The 17,492-nt window shown below is 46.2% G+C and overlaps 1 protein-coding gene across 6 annotated transcripts in view; it reads left to right on the top strand.

Annotated features, from left to right (window-relative positions):
• Positions 1–17,492, top strand: part of DCTN1 (dynactin subunit 1) — a 1,327,898-nt gene that overhangs the window by 422,235 nt on the left and 888,171 nt on the right. For 3 of the 6 annotated variants that reach the window (XM_069632339.1, XM_069632340.1, XM_069632342.1), the window contains exon 5: positions 5,587–5,607. The exons of the other annotated variants lie outside the window; for them this stretch is intronic. In XM_069632339.1, the coding sequence (XP_069488440.1) occupies positions 5,587–5,607 (21 nt within the window). The remainder of the gene's footprint in view (positions 1–5,586; positions 5,608–17,492) is intronic. 6 annotated transcript variants of the gene reach the window in all.

The raw sequence follows: 17,492 nt of genomic DNA, 5'->3' as shown, positions 1-17,492 counted from the left end.
CTTTGACACTGCAGTCTGGTGACAAGACGGCCGAAAAACACTGTGTTGACTTGATTAGACAACAACTGTCGGTGCAGGCCTAATACAACAAAGTAAAGAACTCTGAAAACAAGATACTGCAAAATATCAGTATCCCATATATGTGTCTAAGAAAATATTATGTTGGTACTGTTAGGGAGAATTCTCAGAAATGTGCTAATTCCTCTCCACCTTAGAGACCCCCAGCACTTTTTGTTTTTTTTTTTACTTGGAGAGAATGAGACCCCTTTTCCCACTCTCTCATGTATTTTTCTGTGATTTGAACTTTGTGTTTCTTTTGGTTTTTGGAGTCTGACAAATTCCATAGGCATCTTCTTACATTGCGACACACAGCACATTTTAGTGCAGTGGCACAGGGAAGTCTTTCAGATTTCCCAAAGGTTTAAATAACTTCTTTTGTATAAACTACTCTTTCCACGAGCAGTGAAGTGAAATTGACTTTACTTACATTTGTAACTTTCTAGACCAAGCACACGCTATCTTACAATAGGGTGCTGGAGGGGTTACTTAGTATCCCCTTTCTCTAGTTTCTCATGTAACATTTTTATGTTACCCTTTCTACGATTAATGGGTGGTGGTAGTGGTTTACTTTAACTACCATGGTGTGCTTTTACTGCGGGCAGCGTTCGCAGCTGGTGCCAAGGGTGCCATTTTTGTCAAGATGGCCCCGGTCTTCTTTTGTCGCCATTTCTTTGTGGAAAGGTCCTTCTTGAGATTTACTCTGCATGCCAAACCAGGTTTGGTCCCTTTGTCTGTTTTGCCTTTGGCGGGATTCAAGAGTGAAGCTCGCCTCTGGCTCCAGAATGTCTGGCAGGGGCCGGAAGTGAGGGAGGTGACCGAAACTCCCTCTGCTTAATCTCCTTGGTTACAGGAATGCACCCAAAGGTGATTGGCCGGCTGGCTGTCTGGCAAGGACAGCCACCCTGCTGTTTGACTGACAGCTAGGCTGGAATGAATGGGAGAAACCTGCATAAAAGGCGAGGCTTTTTGGCATGGAAGGCAGTCGACAACTGGACGAAGGAATCCGAAGAAGAACTTGGAAGAGACGCCTGCTGCAACACCTGGACCGTTGGTTTGCCCGGTGAAGCCCTGCTGCTTTCTGAAGCTCCTAATTCGCCTCGACTAGAGAAGCCCTGCAAGGATGACTTCTCCACTTGAGTAGGTGGGACCAATCAACTCAAAAGTGAACTTGTCTGGACATCCTCTCAGAGCTGGCTGTACTTCCTTGCTGCTGCAGGGACCAAAGTGCCAGGGAGAGGAACACCAGATTCGGAGTGCATCACTTTTAAGTTGGCCAAGAGCTCCCGGAAATCCTTCGGACTCCCGGGAAGCAGGACTGACCGAGCCCGAGCCTCCTTAACAGAGTGCTGGACCCCAGATGCATGGAAATCCCATCTCGACAGCCTGAACTTTGCATCTCGCACTTGCACAATCTGAATTTCATAAGGTTGAATAAGATAATTTGTTTGTCCTCCTTCTGTCTTCCCTCCTTTATCTTGTCGCACCTAGAAACACTTGTTTACAGGTTGCATTATAAATATATCATGTATCATGCTCGAGCAGCTGGAAAGAGGGGGATTTCCTGTCATCACTGGATTTGGAAGATGTACACTTTCACATCCCCATCCATCCAAAACAAAAAGTTTCTCTGGTTCATCGTAAGGAAGACACTACCAATTCAAGCCACTGAAAAAATCGGCTCTAAGGGTCTTCACCAAGTTCTTGACTCCGGTGGCAGCTTTTCTTCACCTCAAGGGGATCTACGTTATCCGTACCTGGACAAATGGCTAATCAGTTCCCGCTCTCACGACCCTGCAGTAATGCATACACCAGAAACTATCCAGACCCTAACCTCTCTGGGATTCTCGTTAAATTATCTCAAATCCTGCATGGTGCCATCTCAAACGCACGTTTTCTGTGTTCCCGCCTCAAAACAGCAATGTCTCTGAGTAAGATTAAGCAGCTGTCATAGGCCAAGATTGCAACAGTCCGGTCCATCAAAGTCCCTCTTGTGGATGATGTCCTCTTATATCCATCTGGTTCCTCCTTGCAGGTTGCAGATGAGACCACTTTAGGACGCCAGATGGAAGCAGGTTATAGGCTCATGGACTGACAAGATTGCTCTCAATTAGGCATTCCGTCAGGCCCTGCATTAGTGTCCTTTCACCTTCATCTCTCTCAGGGTTCTCCTTTTCTGATCCCTGCATATCAGGAGACAGTCATGGCCAACACCTCTCTGGAGGTTTGGGGTGTCCACCCGGAACAATCCTATGCCATTGACTTCTGTCTCCTGGAGGAAAAGGAGTTGCAGATCAACACCCTGGAACTAAAGCCAGTTTTCTTGGCTTGTAAGCCTTTTCAGCCTCAGCTCCAGGGGAAGGTGGTGTACGAGTCTTCAGACAACACCCCCACCATGCTTTACATTGAGAAGCAGGGCGGGACGCATTCCACTTTCTCAGCAGGGTGCTGTGGTCCTGCCATGAGTCCGAGCTCCAGAAAGCGCAAGTGTCCAGTCTCCAACGAAGGGGGTCACCCTCAAGTTGACCTCTTTGCGACAGCACCGAACACCAAGTGCCAGAGGTTTGACAGCAGGTATCCTTGAGCCAGGAGTATGGGGGATCTCATACAAATGCCATATCATAGAGGGGTTTTTCCTGGATACCTTGCAGTTTTTTTTTTTTATTTAAAAAGTAGATTTTCCACGCTTTGTGCATTTAGTGGTAAGTGTTGATTTTATTCATCAATTGTAGGGTGGGCACATGGTCCCATTTGTGGTCAGTCGACACGTGTTTTTACCTTTTATCAAGGCCACCAGACCTAGGACGTATACACGCCTCAACCATTCCTTCTCACAGGGCCCATCAAGAGCCCAGCAGTAATCATACAAGAAACATCCAGCACCAACACAGGACCCCACAGGGGGCAAGACTTAGCCACCATTAGCCTTAATAAAGACCCACGAGGTTGAAACACGTGTCGGCTGACCACAATGGGGCCATGAGCCCACACTACAATTGATTAATAAAATCAACACTTACCACTAAACGCAAAAAGCGTGGAAAAACTACTTTTTCATAAACAACAAACTGCGAGGTATCCAGGAAAAAACCCTCTATTGTACCAAAGGAGGTGTGGGCCTCACCTTAAAACACATCCTGTGATCTCGCACCAACAAATTAGGTATCACAATAATAGACAGAGCTTAGCAAGAACGGTTCATATCCTAGGGCCCCCTCTTCTGAAATGCCATATCATATATCCCTTGGGAGGGCCTCTTCCTGTGTGCTTCCTGCTGAATTCTCTGTTGCTACGCGTGATCAACACACTCAGACGATATCATTGCAAGATGATCCTCATTGCACCGGCGTGTTCCAGGCAGATCTGGTACTCAGACCTTCTCCATCTGTTGGTGGTTCCAGCAATCAAACTACCTCCTCTTTCAGATCTACTCTCCAGAGGGGGAGGGTCGATCCTGCACCACCACCCAGCCTCTCTGAGCCTGGCGCCCTGACTCTTGCAGCCCTAGAATGTGGACACTACTCGCTGCCTTCGGAATGCAAGGATCTTCTAGCCATGGCCAGGGCTCAGTCTACTCTTACCAGCTACAAGCACAAGTGGAAGCACTTAACAGTCTGGTGCCAGTTACAGAAGATTTTTTTGCTGCGTACAATGGTGCAGCGGCTTCTTCCTTATTTGCTCTTGCTGGCCAAGTCTGGCATTTTCCCATGCATCTGTCAAGGTGCACCTGGCTGCCATTTCCCGGTAAGGGTGCTCTGGGCAAGCTCTCACTGTGGTCACACAGGCTTGTTAAGGATTTCCTCAAGGGCCTCTTCAGAACGTTTCATCCGGTGAAGGTTCCTACCCCTGCATGGGAACTAAATGTGGTACTGTCGAGACAGATGGGGCACCCGTTTAAACCTATGCATTGGGCCTCCTTGAAGTTTCGGTCTTGGAAGACAGTCTTCCTGGTGGCGATCACCTCTGCCAGGCAGATTGGGGAAATACAGGCTCTCTTGTAAGCCTCCACATTTGTCGTTCCACTTGGCTAAGGGCGTCCTAAAAACTCATCCTTCCTTATTGCCAAAGGTCCGGTTGGACTTTCACTTTAACAAGCCTGTGATCCGACCCGTTTTCTTTGCAAACCCTTCATCACCTGCTGACAGATCTTTGCATTCACTGGATATTGCGCATGCTTTGAAGTTCTATGTTGCACGCACAAAGAACTTTTGAAACACTTCTCTACTTTTCATCAATATTTTGACAAGTGGGACATGGGAAGGCCCTGTCCAAGCCTTCCATCTCAAGTGGCTCTCCAGTTGTATCATGCATTGCCATCAACTGACCCACATGCTGTTACCAGACTGGCTGAGAGCCAACTTCACCTGAGCCATTGCATCAATGACCGCATTCCTCTGTTCCCCTGCTGGATATCTGCAGGGCGGTTACATGGAGGTCTACCCACACCTTCACCAAGATTCTACTGTGACAGGGATTCCAGGGAGGAGTCTCAGGTCGTGCAGGCGCTGCTTCGCAACCGCTTTGAATTAGGTGAGTCTGTTCCGGGGTAACTATATTGCTTCTGTGAACTTTGCCACCTCCTGTGGTTGAGTACATGTACTGCTGTGTAATCGTATTAATGAGCATGGAAATCCATGTAAGACCCCATGCTGGAGAAGGAGCAAGTTACTTACTTTTAACTCTTGTTCTCCAGCATGGATTCACATGTGAACCCTCGCTCCTTCCTCTCTTGGCTCTTTTTGGGTCCTACTGACACTTAAAGTGCACTCCCAAATCTGAACATGGCCACCAGGGGTGGAGCTAAGTAGGACAGAGGTCATTGGCTTGAGCAGTATGACCTAAAGTGACAGCCATAGGCTACATAAGCGACATGCAGTTTTTAGCTTAAAGCTAAACTGCTTTATATTACCGAGGATTCTGATCCTGCCAATGGGGAATGTGAATCCATGAAAGATACCAGTGCTGGAGAACATGAGTTACAGGTAATTAACTTCTTCCATTTCAATGATTACAACGTATGTGTGAAAATATATAATGGCAGAATCATTGAACACGCGGCAAACAATCCTGCATCAGTAGTTTATATATAGAGAATGTTTTCAGAAACGGGTGAATTATGTGGGAGAGCGTCTGACAGTCCACCTAAGAGACTGAGAACTTCTGCTACACTGCAATTTTGATGATTTTGTGTGCGGATCTGGCACTCACCAGTACATTGCTGACAGCACTTAGCAACATAGAAAACATGTTCACTGCACCAACATCCTAAACTATTGACTTTGCTAATGTTTGTTTTCAAGTGTGTGGATTATGATTTTAGCAGATGGAATTTTGGCTAACCTGATGGCACAATGTTTTGTTATAATGTTACTAGTCCAATGATGTACTCTGGCGTCATAAATCAAAACCAGTGGGTGTGCCTTTTTCTCCTAATACGTACGAGTGTCTTTGTATTTCACCTTTTCATTTCCTAAGGGAACTCATGACTTCTGAACTAACCTGGCTAATCTTTCCTACACCTTCATGCAGCGTGGACTGAAGCCTAAGAAGGTGGTGCTTTTCCTTGTTTCCACAGCATGAAACACCCCGCCATCCTTGCCCGTGGTCACTCCGCTCATCGCATTGTCCAGTGGCATGCTCACTCGTTGCATGTGTACTGCCTGACATGTCCATCAGTGTGCACACGCTATCGGCTTAACATGACCCTTTTTCCACAGGGTGGTGGACCTTAACAATGTAAGTATAGATTGCTCCAAGCTGACATGGTCTGCTAAACTGCTGTACCAGGCCAGGCAACCCACCATCTGAATCTCGGCAAAGTAGCTCTTCTTGCTGCTTCAAATGGATGGAATCTTGAAAGAAGGCTAGATTTTAAAAAAAGTCAGCCCTTACTCTCTCAAAAGAAGAAAAAACAGTAATATTCTAGACTATCCATCATATGATCATTGTCTGCACACCGGCAAAGTGTACCGAAATCGAAGCCTGGGAGCCAGTGCATCCTAATGTTTGAAGACTTTTTGGAGGAAATGAGTCTAGATAAGTTATAAGAGGTCCAAACCCCTGAATCCTGCTGCATACATTGCAGGGACGGTGATTCTCCGCACCAGTCATTTTAACTTTTCCAGACCCACGTTCATGAGGCATACTTTGCACTCTCTTTCTCTTGATATGCAACAGATGACATCGCCATTGTAAAATCAATCTGAAACCCAGTGGACAAAATGGATGCCTTTTAAAAAGCAAAAAGAAAGTGAATCCGTGCGGCTGAAAATGCCAGTGTTCGTGGAGACTGCAGCCGGGAAAGCCAGTCTGAGGCGCCTGTATGGTGCATAGATTTTAATGGGGAGACCAAGGAATGGAGCGAGGCGCAATGTAGCTGCACATTATCATGGGACAGGCTTATTTGGCCTCAGCTCAGAACGTAAAAAGGACCTGAAACACTAAAATGTCCACTGAAAAGCTATTTAAGCAATAAACGAATGCAGTTGGAACCGGAGTGAACGAGGTGATTAGATGGCTGCTGGATACCTCCAACCCGGAGGCAGGTGAAGGCCTGAGGGTGCCAGCAAAGGCAGCCTGTAATGCGCATACTGCAAATCACATATGTACCCCATAAACATATATTTGGCTTTGTTATAAGACTGCCGACCTGGGTGCCCCGAGGCATTGGGACATTTCCACCGGAAAGGTGTAAAGGGTGATCACCACTACCCCCTCCCCCCCGCTCCTCCAGGTTACCTTTTTCTGGAGAGCTTGAATGCTGTGTACACATGTAAATGGATCCGTAACAACATGCACCATAGTGCACATTCTTATCATTTTAAAAATACCCCCCATCAGGACTGCATTATAAACTTGAGCTGGTTTAGCTGGACATAACTCTGACCTAGAAGAGGCAAATGAAATAAAATGACGCTGATGGAAGGACATTTGTGAAATGATGATAAACGAGCAGGAGCTTGGCAAAGATGCACTTTCTTCCTTATCGATGAAGAGCACTATAACAAATGAATATTCGTGATTACTTGCGACAAAACGCTGCGTTTTAGGATGCAAGCCCTGTGGCGCCTGGGCATATAGCCGTGCTGCAGCAGCTGCATGACACCATCCGCGCAACTGGGCGATGCTGCAGAGGCCGGGGAGAAGAATGCAGCACTTGCAAGAATGCGCTGGAAAGCAAGTGCAAGCGCCGGCGCCGGAACTCTGCAAGCAACCCCTGTGCCCAGCCCGGCTCACGCCCCTCCACTCGCAGCTACCAGAGACAAGCGGCTGTTATGGCTTGTCCGTTTTCCCATTTCTTTAGTAGCCGATCGCGTCCTTCCAGCCCAGAGTGCCTTCGCGTGTCTGTAGGTCGCCTTCTTGCATGCGTCTCCACCCACATTAACATGGCGCACGGCCCGCCCTGCTTGCTTGCATGGTGTCTCTCCTAACGTGCATTTGATGTTCATTCCATATGGGCTGGATCCTAGCACGTGATGTGACTGGCCCTTGTCGTTGCATGCTTTTCTGTAATTATTGGAATGGATAATGCTGAACGGATTGTACTTACTTGAGCTAGTTTCTCCCGGCCGTGGCAAGGGAACACTTAATATCATTGTACCCAGATGAGGCCTTCATTGCCAAGGCAGCAATGAGGCGATCAGTGCATGATTTGAATAACAACTTTTTAAAGATGGAACATGTGCATTTGTATAGGTGTAATTTATAAGACAACCATGTCTTCGTCGTTCTAAGGTAGACATCTGGCGTGTTGGCTCTATGCCCAAAGGTCCTCTAGTCGGTGAGAACCTGCTGTGTCCAGCTCGTGGGTCTGTTGCTGACGATCCAATGCTGTGCACTTCTTGCATGCTTTGCTGCCTTACCCGATCGGCGCCCTTCTATGCGCCCCCTGTGTCGGGATAGCAGAGCCTTGGAGGGTGCGGAAGAGCGCCTTCTGTATGGGTCTAGCAGCGCAAGGGCGCTCGCTGCCGGACGATCCACCACAGACCTCACATGTGAGCGAATTGCTCGAGGAGGTGAAAGCGGTAAAATGTCCTGTTGCTTAGGTTGTCGCATGCCCTTGCTCTAGCCCTGTATGGGTAGACTTTGGAGAGGGCTTGTGTGCTTCTGCCCTTGCTCTATCCCTGTATGGGTAGACTTTGGAGAGGGCTTGTGTGCTTCTGCCCTTGCTCTATCCCTGTATGGGTAGACTTTGGAGAGACCTTGTGTGTTTCTGCCTTTGCTCTATCCCTGTATGGGTAGACTTTGGAGAGGCCTTGTGTGCTTCTGCCCTTGCTCTATCCCTGTATGGGTAGACTTTGGAGAGGCCTTGTGTGCGTCTGCCCTTGCTCTATCCCTGTATGGGTAGACTTTGGAGAGACCTTGTGTGTTTCTGCCTTTGCTCTATCCCTGTATGGGTAGACTTTGGAGAGGCCTTGTGTGCTTCTGCCCTTGCTCTATCCCTGTATGGGTAGACTTTGGAGAGGCCTTGTGTGCTTCTGCCCTTGCTCTATCCCTGTATGGGTAGACTTTGGAGAGGCATTGTATGCTTCTGCCCTTACTCTATCCCTGTATGGGTAGACTTTGGAGAGGCCTTGAGAGGCCTTGTGTGCTTCTGCCCTTGCTCTATCCCTGTATGGATAGATTTTGGAGAGACCTTGTGTGTTTCTGCCTTCGCTCTATCCCTGTATGGGTAGACTTTGGAGAGGCCTTGTGTGCTTCTGCCCTTGCTCTATCCCTGTATGGGTAGACTTTGGAGAGGCCTTGAGAGGCCTTGTGTGCTTCTACCCTTGCTCTATCCCTGTATGGGTAGACTTTGGAGAGGCCTTTTGTGCTTCTGCCCTTGCTCTATCCCTGTATGGATAGATTTTGGAGAGACCTTGTGTGTTTCTGCCTTCGCTCTATCCCTGTATGGGTAGACTTTGGAGAGGCCTTGTGTGCTTCTGCCCTTGCTCTATCCCTGTATGGGTAGACTTTGGAGAGGCCTTGTGTGCTTCTGCCCTTACTCTATCCCTGTATGGGTAGACTTTGGAGAGGCCTTGTGTGCTTCTGCCCTTACTCTATCCCTGTATTGGTAGACTTTGGAGAGGCCTTGCGAGGCCTTGTGTGCTTCTGCCCTTACTCTATCCCTGTATTGGTAGACTTTGGAGAGGCCTTGAGAGGCCTTGTGTGCTTCTACCCTTGCTCTATCACTGTATGGTTAGACTTTGGAGAGGCCTTGTGTGCTTCTACCCTTGCTCTATCCCTGTATGGGTAGACTTTGGAGAGGCCTTGTGTGCTTCTGCCCTTACTCTATCCCTGTATTGGTAGACTTTGGAGAGGCCTTGAGAGGCCTTGTGTGCTTCTGCCCTTGCTCTATCCCTGTATGGGTAGACTTTGGAGAGGCCTTGTGTGCTTCTACCCTTGCTCTATCCCTGTATGGGTAGACTTTGGAGAGGCCTTGTGTGCTTCTTCATATCAATTTGCTTCCCGAATGTTGCGCTGCAGCCGTGACGTGCTCTTCCCCTTAGGCCTCGTGAATCCATTTCCTAAACTGGAGTAGGTCTGCAGATTGCACCAATATTCAAATGGCCTGCCGCATTGAGAAGTCTGAAGTGAATGGCACTTTTGAGAAGGACCGACTCCACTTTAATGAACTCTCCAACAATTCCAAAACTCTGATGAAAACCCCTCCAGCCTGTCTTCTGATATTTTTACGTTTTTATCCTGTGCTAATCGCCACTGTAGCGGCCTTGCAGTGCAGAGGCTTGTCCGAATGGTGCTGATTCTTTTCCCCACCAGTGTTCACCCGAAGCGGTCACCGGGGACAAAGGAAAAGGTGGAACAACGGGGAAAACGGCCCCACCCCCAAGACGGAACAATGGGGTTGAGGGGCAAGGTGTATGATGGCGGTAGTATTGGTGTTTCTTTCCCAGATTAAAGGAAGCCACAGCAGTTCACAGTCGAGAACTGCGTGGCCACAACGAACACCTGCACAATGAGATTGTAGTCTGGTTTCGAAACACGTGGCGGCACTATAGCAGTCACTCTACTCATATGGACGACTGCCGCAGAACCCGACTCCGCCCACTGTAAGATGCCTTGCAATGGCATCCGCTCATCTTCTCTCTCACACACTGAAGCAGACAGTGTGTGATGGGACTTATGGGAATTGTTAATGATTCAAAACAACCTCGGTTTAATGGTATCCGATACAGGCCTAAAGAATTTGCAGGGGAAGAGAGTCCAATGTTACGTGCACTCGCGATGAGCTATTAGCTAGTCATGAGTAAGGGATTGTATGCTGTGTGTATCTGTTGTACTGAGTGACTGGTTTGAGACTTGTGCCTGGATACTAGCTTGCAACTTTAAATGTGTGCTCCTGTCCAGTTTGTCAGCCTCCGCAGTATATGCAACGGAGTCTTCCCTGTTCGTTCTTTAACCGGTCATCTGCAGACCCTACAGCATAGCATACACCAGCTGTGCCGATGACACACAAGTCCTCCTCCCACTCTCAAGTAACTGATGCCAAGGCCCTCAACACAACCTACTCCACCCTTCAGGCCTGGATGGCAGCCAACTGTCTCTGCTTCAAAGGCGAATAAAAAGGCGGAAATGCTCCTACTAGTTCCCCCAGGAAACCCTAAAAAAAACCTTCATGCCAATACACCACTTTCACAATTGACACCATTCAGAGCCTTGTCTCCTCCTCGGTCAAGATCCTAGGAGTCTATATTGATGCTACCCTCTTCATGTCATGCCAAGTCGGCGCTATCGCCTCCTCAGCGGCTTACTACACTAAACTGATTATCGCAGCCAAAACATTTTTATCCACTGAAAACTGCCTCTCAATTGCTAGAGCAATAATAGGCTCAACACTGGAATCTGCAATGTCCTCTTTGCTGGCACCTCCTAGAAAAACCCAATGAAACTCGAAATAATCCAAAACAGCGCACTTCGAGCTGCTCTCAACATTCTTAAAAGAGAACACATCTCACGCGTCCTATTTAAAAATCTCGCCGTTATTCACAAATGTTCACTCACACAGCCCCCCCTACCTTTCCTCAAAAGTAGTTAGAGTGGGCTCTTCTAGACCCTCTAGAACACCATATTCCCACCGATTCATCCCCAGAGTCTGTCGGGCCAAAGCAGGTAGTGATAGCTTCCCATTCATTGCTGCCAGACAATGGAATTCCCTGCCACTTACTCTCAGAAATTAATCCTCCCACATTGCATTTCTGCAAAGCCCTCGAAACCTGGTTGTTCCACTAGCCTGCTGACCCTTTCCCCGAAAGTTGAACATCCAATCTGCTCCTGATTGGTCTGCATCTCGAGGCAGGTACTACCACCCAATCTGTCCGTCTTTTTCTCTGTCTCTCACACACACACACTTTTTGATGGTAAGTTTTGCAGTGCAAGGCTTCATTATCTGTTTACTTAATTCTGAGCTACCTGACCTTTCCGGTTCTTACCAGGACCTTAACATCCATCTAAAAGTAAGCTGTACAGATATCGCACTGATTTTGTGTAAATTGCTTTTAGCCCCAAAATAGCCGGCTTTATTAATTTGATTTGAAAGAAAATATAAACTGTTGATCCACACAGATTTCAGAATGTTTTTCATGGTTTTCTGGTTAATGCTCCTCTTGGCATGTGGCAACCCCTTCACCTGCACCCACCAGGCTGAACCACCCTGTAGGAGCCATGCTTTGTTTTTGAAAATATATTTTTTACGTTCTAATTTGACACCATAAATAGCTTGTAATCTTTCTTTGGACTCATTATTTTCCACCTCATACTTCGATCTGTCACTTCTATTTCTCTTATAAGGCCCAACATCCTGCTGCATGAGCAGAAGATCCTATCAAATAAATCAGCAGACCCTGTGGTCTGTGGAAATTGCTCAATGTGCGGGAAAACCCATGCACATTTCGATCAGAGGCAAGCTCTTAAATTCTAGAAATTATTTTTGCTGACTTGATATCTGTAGAATTCTTCTCAGATGTACCAAGAGAGGCCTTTAAATCCTTCTGGGTCTGTCTTGGTACAGATATCAAGTCAGTAGAAATGAGTTCCCTGTCCTTCGCTCCCTCTTAACTTAGTGATGGCCTGCATTCCACAGGTGGATGTGAACAAGCGGACTCCAAATGAAGCCGGTCAGTAACAATGTTTAGATTTCACCACATGTGCTCGCATTGCTCTTCTGCCGCTTGAATGTCTGCCTTCCACCACCCTCCGTTCCGGTTTGTGCCACCTATTGGTTGGGCCAGAACTTGCTCCCCTCCTGTGCCGCCCCATTTGCTGTTGCTTCCTTTTCCTGAAAGGCTTCCTATTTTTCACCCATACTGGGCGCAGTGTCTATTGGGCCCCAGGTTAACGTTACTCTGATATATGCCACACAATTGGTACATGAGGCCCTTATTCTGCCATTTAGCAAGGGGAAGCTGCTGAGCAACAGGTTTGTGACTACTCCTTGGTGGGAAAGCATCCTTAAAGATGTTCAGGCACCTCTGTATCTGCAGATCAATTAATACTTTACTGGTTTATTAAGGAATTCATCTGTTACGGAGCTAAACAAGCAATGTATGCCCTAGCGTTGATCAGGTTTAAGTCCATAACTTCCAGAACCACTTACCTCTGGTATTAGTATGCCATGAGGCAGTGATACCAAGAAGCCACATCTGCCTGTTCCCCTTGTTGACCTGGAAAAGGGTTTAGATAAGCAGATGATGAGCAAGGCATACGTTTATTGTCAAAAATTCTTGATTAGCAAGCAAACACATTTGATTAGCAGTGTTGTACTAATATTTTTAGTGTCAACAGAAGTTATTTGTATCTAAGACATAACAGCATCAATTCCGCAAGACCTGCAGGTCAAGTAACTTAGTATAGCCACTCAACCTAAGAGAAATGCACTAGACCCATGGCAGTGAATGACAACAAATTTAAATGCGCTTTCTGTAAAATGGCACATGTGACCACAAACCCACTTTGTTTGGGACACTGCTGCCACCCAGAGGCCAGCCGTTAACAGTGAAACTTTTATTGGACATGTATTGCAAAGTAAATGTCATATAAAAGTTTCCAACATCCTCTGCAAAATGTTACTCTCCCTTCATGAAATCTACTTAACTTTGCAAGTGGGCAGGTAGACTTCCGAACCCTAGATGAGCGTCTGTAAAATGTGAAAGGTTACCTGCATGAATGGACACACAAAAATTGATCTGAGACAAAGGCTCTGAAAACAGTTTAGCCAGCTCCCTCCTTCTGGTTCTAACATATATAATGCAATCATAACCCGAGCAAAGCAAGCTCTTGAGGCTTACTATGGTGCATGGTATTGCAGTAGAGCTGTAGATGTACAGTCTGGATGGAACTATTGATCACTACGTTGTGTAAACCTCTAGTTAGCTTTGTGTATTCGTTATGCAAGAGGAAAGAAAGTAAGAGACTAAGCAAAGTGGATGGCGTAGCAGGCAGAGAACTGGGCAAACTAGGCGGAATATTGTAGTTTGCGCCCATCTCACTTTCAGGGTATCTGGTATCAAACAACAGGTTGATCAGATGGAATGTAAAGGAGTAGGGGTTCATCTCATTGTTGAAAACCATTTGCACAGATGTATGTGTTAGGCAGAATCCTGTGCAGTTCCCTCAGGGAACACTGCAAAAAGATCAAGACTACAGGAGTTAGCAGTAAACCCAATTGGTAGCAGTCCGCACCACTCAGATTTACCTGGTAGCTGTGGCTGAGCAGTCAGACTTCTCTCAAGAAGAGTAAGGCAGTATGTAGAGTATACACAATAGGACTAAAAACACAGTAGAGCAAACAAACACTGACCAGAGCTTTGTATCAAAGTATAGAGTTATTTATTTAAAACACACTTTAGGCAATACACTAGCACTCTAAATCAAAAGCAAGTTAAAACATAGTCAGATAAAGTATACACACCTCCCTTAATAAATATTAGACAAGTCAGAGTTAAAACACCACTATTTGTTAAGACAGATGTGAGCGCCTAACTAAGATGGCACTCCAATAGTTTGGTTAGAGGGAGAGAAAAAGCCAGAGCATAAGAATAATACAGTCCCAACACTTTTTAAGAGTCAGAGCAAAGGAATACAGGCAGAATATACTGTAGAGCCAAAGTTCATAGGCCAGGCCCACTTTAAATGGAGCAAGGCGAAATGTGCCCAGGATCACACAGTTTAAGTTGCACTAAAAGTCTTTGCAGAGTGTTCAAAAGAGGTTGCTTTAGTTCAAGAAACAAAGTTAGAAGGTCTGGGGCCAACCCAGTATAGAAAGCCAAGAATTTAAGGGTCACCTTTAGCAATCTGTAGAAAGGGAGGCCAGGTAGGACACAGTACCTTAAGAGAGAGGAAGCTCCAGCGGTGGCAGTTCCTGGCAGTGGTTGCAGTTCGTTGTTCCGAGCAGGGGAAGAAAGGATCTCATCGAGGAGGAAACTTGGAGTCGTTGCACTGCCCAGGGATAAAACCAGGGTGGAGTTCCCGATTAAAAGGTGCAGTCCTTTTATTCGCGGTCAAAGTGGTGAAGCTTGGCTATCCGGCCGCCGGGGTGCTTGGCACGGGCGATTCGACCAAGAGACGTCTTTGGAAGGTGAAAGAGGCAAACTGGTTGGTCCCACCAGCTTAAGGGGAGAAGACTTGTCCAGCAGAAGATCTTCTCTTGTCGTTGGGAAAGTGGTGAGTTCGTTGCAGCAGGGCTTCACTGGTGGTGTCGTTGTTGCAGATGGCTCAGCGTCTTCCCTCTTCGGATTCTTAGGTCCTGTGGCGACCTCTGAATTTCCAGTCCCAAAGGCCCTGCTTTTATGCAGAAAAACCCCCATTCATCAACCTAGCTGTCAATCACACATGCTAAGTGGTGAGCCGGGCGGCTCACCACTGGGCCAATCAGAGAAGAGTGCGACTTGAGTTGCTACGACAACTCAGTCCAGGGTGCCAAATCCCCCCGCCACCCCTCCTATGGAACCCAGACAGAGTGGCACCATTTGGAGGGCTTCTGTGGAGAAGCCCGCCAAAATAGTGGAACAAAGGGCTCGACCTTGGTCAGAGTTACAGAGACGGACACAAACGCCATTTTGGAAAAGAGTTCTGGCAAAAAGACCCAACCGTGGATTTACTATTAAATAAATAAAGCGGCGTTATCTTTAACATTGCACCAAAAAGTGGTGCATTTAAAATCAATGGGAAAATCCCATAGAGAAAATTCCGAAGGAATATTTTGCGTGGTAACCACTGCCACCAGCCAGAAACTCGACAAGGGGGGGACTGCACAGTGCCCCCTTGGAAACAGACCCAGGGGCAACTGAATTACCCCTACCAGTACTTCCACAATATGATGGTGTGTACTGGTTCTCTTCACAATTTAGGACTAGTAAAGTCAATGGTGACTTTACATGCTCTGGGAGACAGTAGTCAGTCCCAGGGTATGGAGTCTAAGTTGGGGAGTCACTATGACACCCCTGTGTTACTGCACTGAGGGTGCTGTGTAACACACATACAGAAACACATGATGCCCTATGGAGTGGAAAGAGGTTATCCCATAGCCCATGAACACATACTAAGTCAAAAAGCACCTCAAATCATGTCTAAGAGTGGGAGAAAAAGAGTCTCACTCTTAGCAGGAGAAAACAACAAACCCCAAAAATCCAGCAAAGCTGCTGGGGGACTCACTAGGTTTGGGAAATTAGCCTTTACAGAGAATTCTCCCTAACAGTATGTACCCAGCAACTAACAGTACTGGGTTTGCCATCAAAAGCATGTGATGTGTGATCATGTACATTTTCAAAAGTGTTCACTCGTCAATGTGATGCATCTTCCCAACAAAATGAAATATAGTGGACTCAATGAAATTAAGATACACGAACCTAAATTTTACTGTAAAACATGGAGACAATTGTAGCAATACTGTAATTCTGCATTATATAACAACTTACAGGACTGTCTTTTAAAAGAATATTGTATTTTAATGCAACGGTCTTTGCCAGGCATGATATAGTTAGCTTAATGCAAGCCACTTAATCATCCTGATTACTTCTGGTTTGCAATCATTAGAAAAAATATAAATCTTGCATAGCACTCCCACACAGGCATTTGGCACAAGAGTGGAGGAGAGGAGTACTCCTGCACTCCTTCTCTATTTGCCCCGTTGAACTTGCAGTGAAAAGGGGGTAGTGAGAGCCCTGCGGGTAAGAGAGGAATACAGGGTGAGCTGTGTTTTTATTGAACAGGGAAACTTAAATAGCTAGTTTTGCAACTCGGGTGTTAATTTAATTAGCAAACCTACAGAATTGCATTGCAGGTTTCTTTGGGAGGCGGCTTATTTTATGCCTTGATGAGGGCATTTCAGTCATTGGTAGTAGGACCACAGTCTTTTCATATATGCACTTATCAGGTCACAGATGTAGAAATCATGGAATGGATATGAAAAAGAGTCCATTCCTCCTCCGCCACAGAGCAAATTCCGTTTAGTGAACATTTTGTTATTCTAATTTATTATACTACACCTGGCTTACAGAATAGTCTCCAGTAGATCAAAAATGCACTTCGCTAGTGTACAGGTGCCCAGACCGGTGGTGTTTAATGTCTACAAGACTACGACTGTACATTCTGTACCTGATATAGAAGTTCTATTTAAAATACTCTGCTGAATCAGCAGTGGACTATGAAGATTAAACGTCTGTACCATCACATTTGTCAAGGTTGGTTACCAGTGGAGAGGTTCACAATATGATCTCAGATCTCAACCTAAGCCGGAAACGCGCGGGGAAGCGTAATTACCGGCACAATATTTCCAGACTGGCGGAGTGTTTCTAGTAGATATTATCGGCACAGAGGAATAGCTGATCTTCATGACTGTTACCAAAAGTACCACTTCTGATTTTTCACTTCTATATAGTCTTGCACCATACATTCCATTTGAAACTATCAAAAGGTGTATCAAAGTTTACATTGTATTAAGATATGTCTTGATGTTTCATTTTAGTGTTCATAAATCGGCTGACGATGCCTTGTATAATTTGGGTATAGCAGGGATTTAATTATATGTATGAAGATAACCAAATTTTTCAGACCTTCTGATCACTGAGAGTGAGGACGTTTAAAGCTGTTTCTCTAGTGGATTATTGTATGCATGTCACAGTCCTATGACCTTTGAGTGATCACTGTTACTTCCACTAAAGCTAAGACTGCACTAGTGTCCCGTCAGCAGCAGAACCCTATGGCTGAACTCAGTGGAAGTGCTACATGCGATGATTTCTTGCACTTTTACAAGCATTAAAGATTGTATTTATGTTCTTAAAAAGAAGCTTCCTTTGGACAACAGATTAATAGCAGCTTGTTTTTCTTGAGGTCGTTCGTATGAGTTGTGTCCGCCACCTTGGATCTCAACCGGACTGACGTGCAGGAGTCCATAGAGACACATGCAAACTTATTAGTTCTAAAAGTGTCCACTTTACTTT

The sequence above is a fragment of the Ambystoma mexicanum genome, chromosome 6q (assembly GCF_040938575.1).
Source record: "Ambystoma mexicanum isolate Mex_15411 chromosome 6q, UKY_AmexF1_1, whole genome shotgun sequence".
NCBI classification, from domain to species: domain Eukaryota; kingdom Metazoa; phylum Chordata; class Amphibia; order Caudata; family Ambystomatidae; genus Ambystoma; species Ambystoma mexicanum.
The sequence above is the reverse complement of the archived record's forward strand: the minus strand, read 5'-3'. Positions and strand labels throughout refer to the sequence as shown.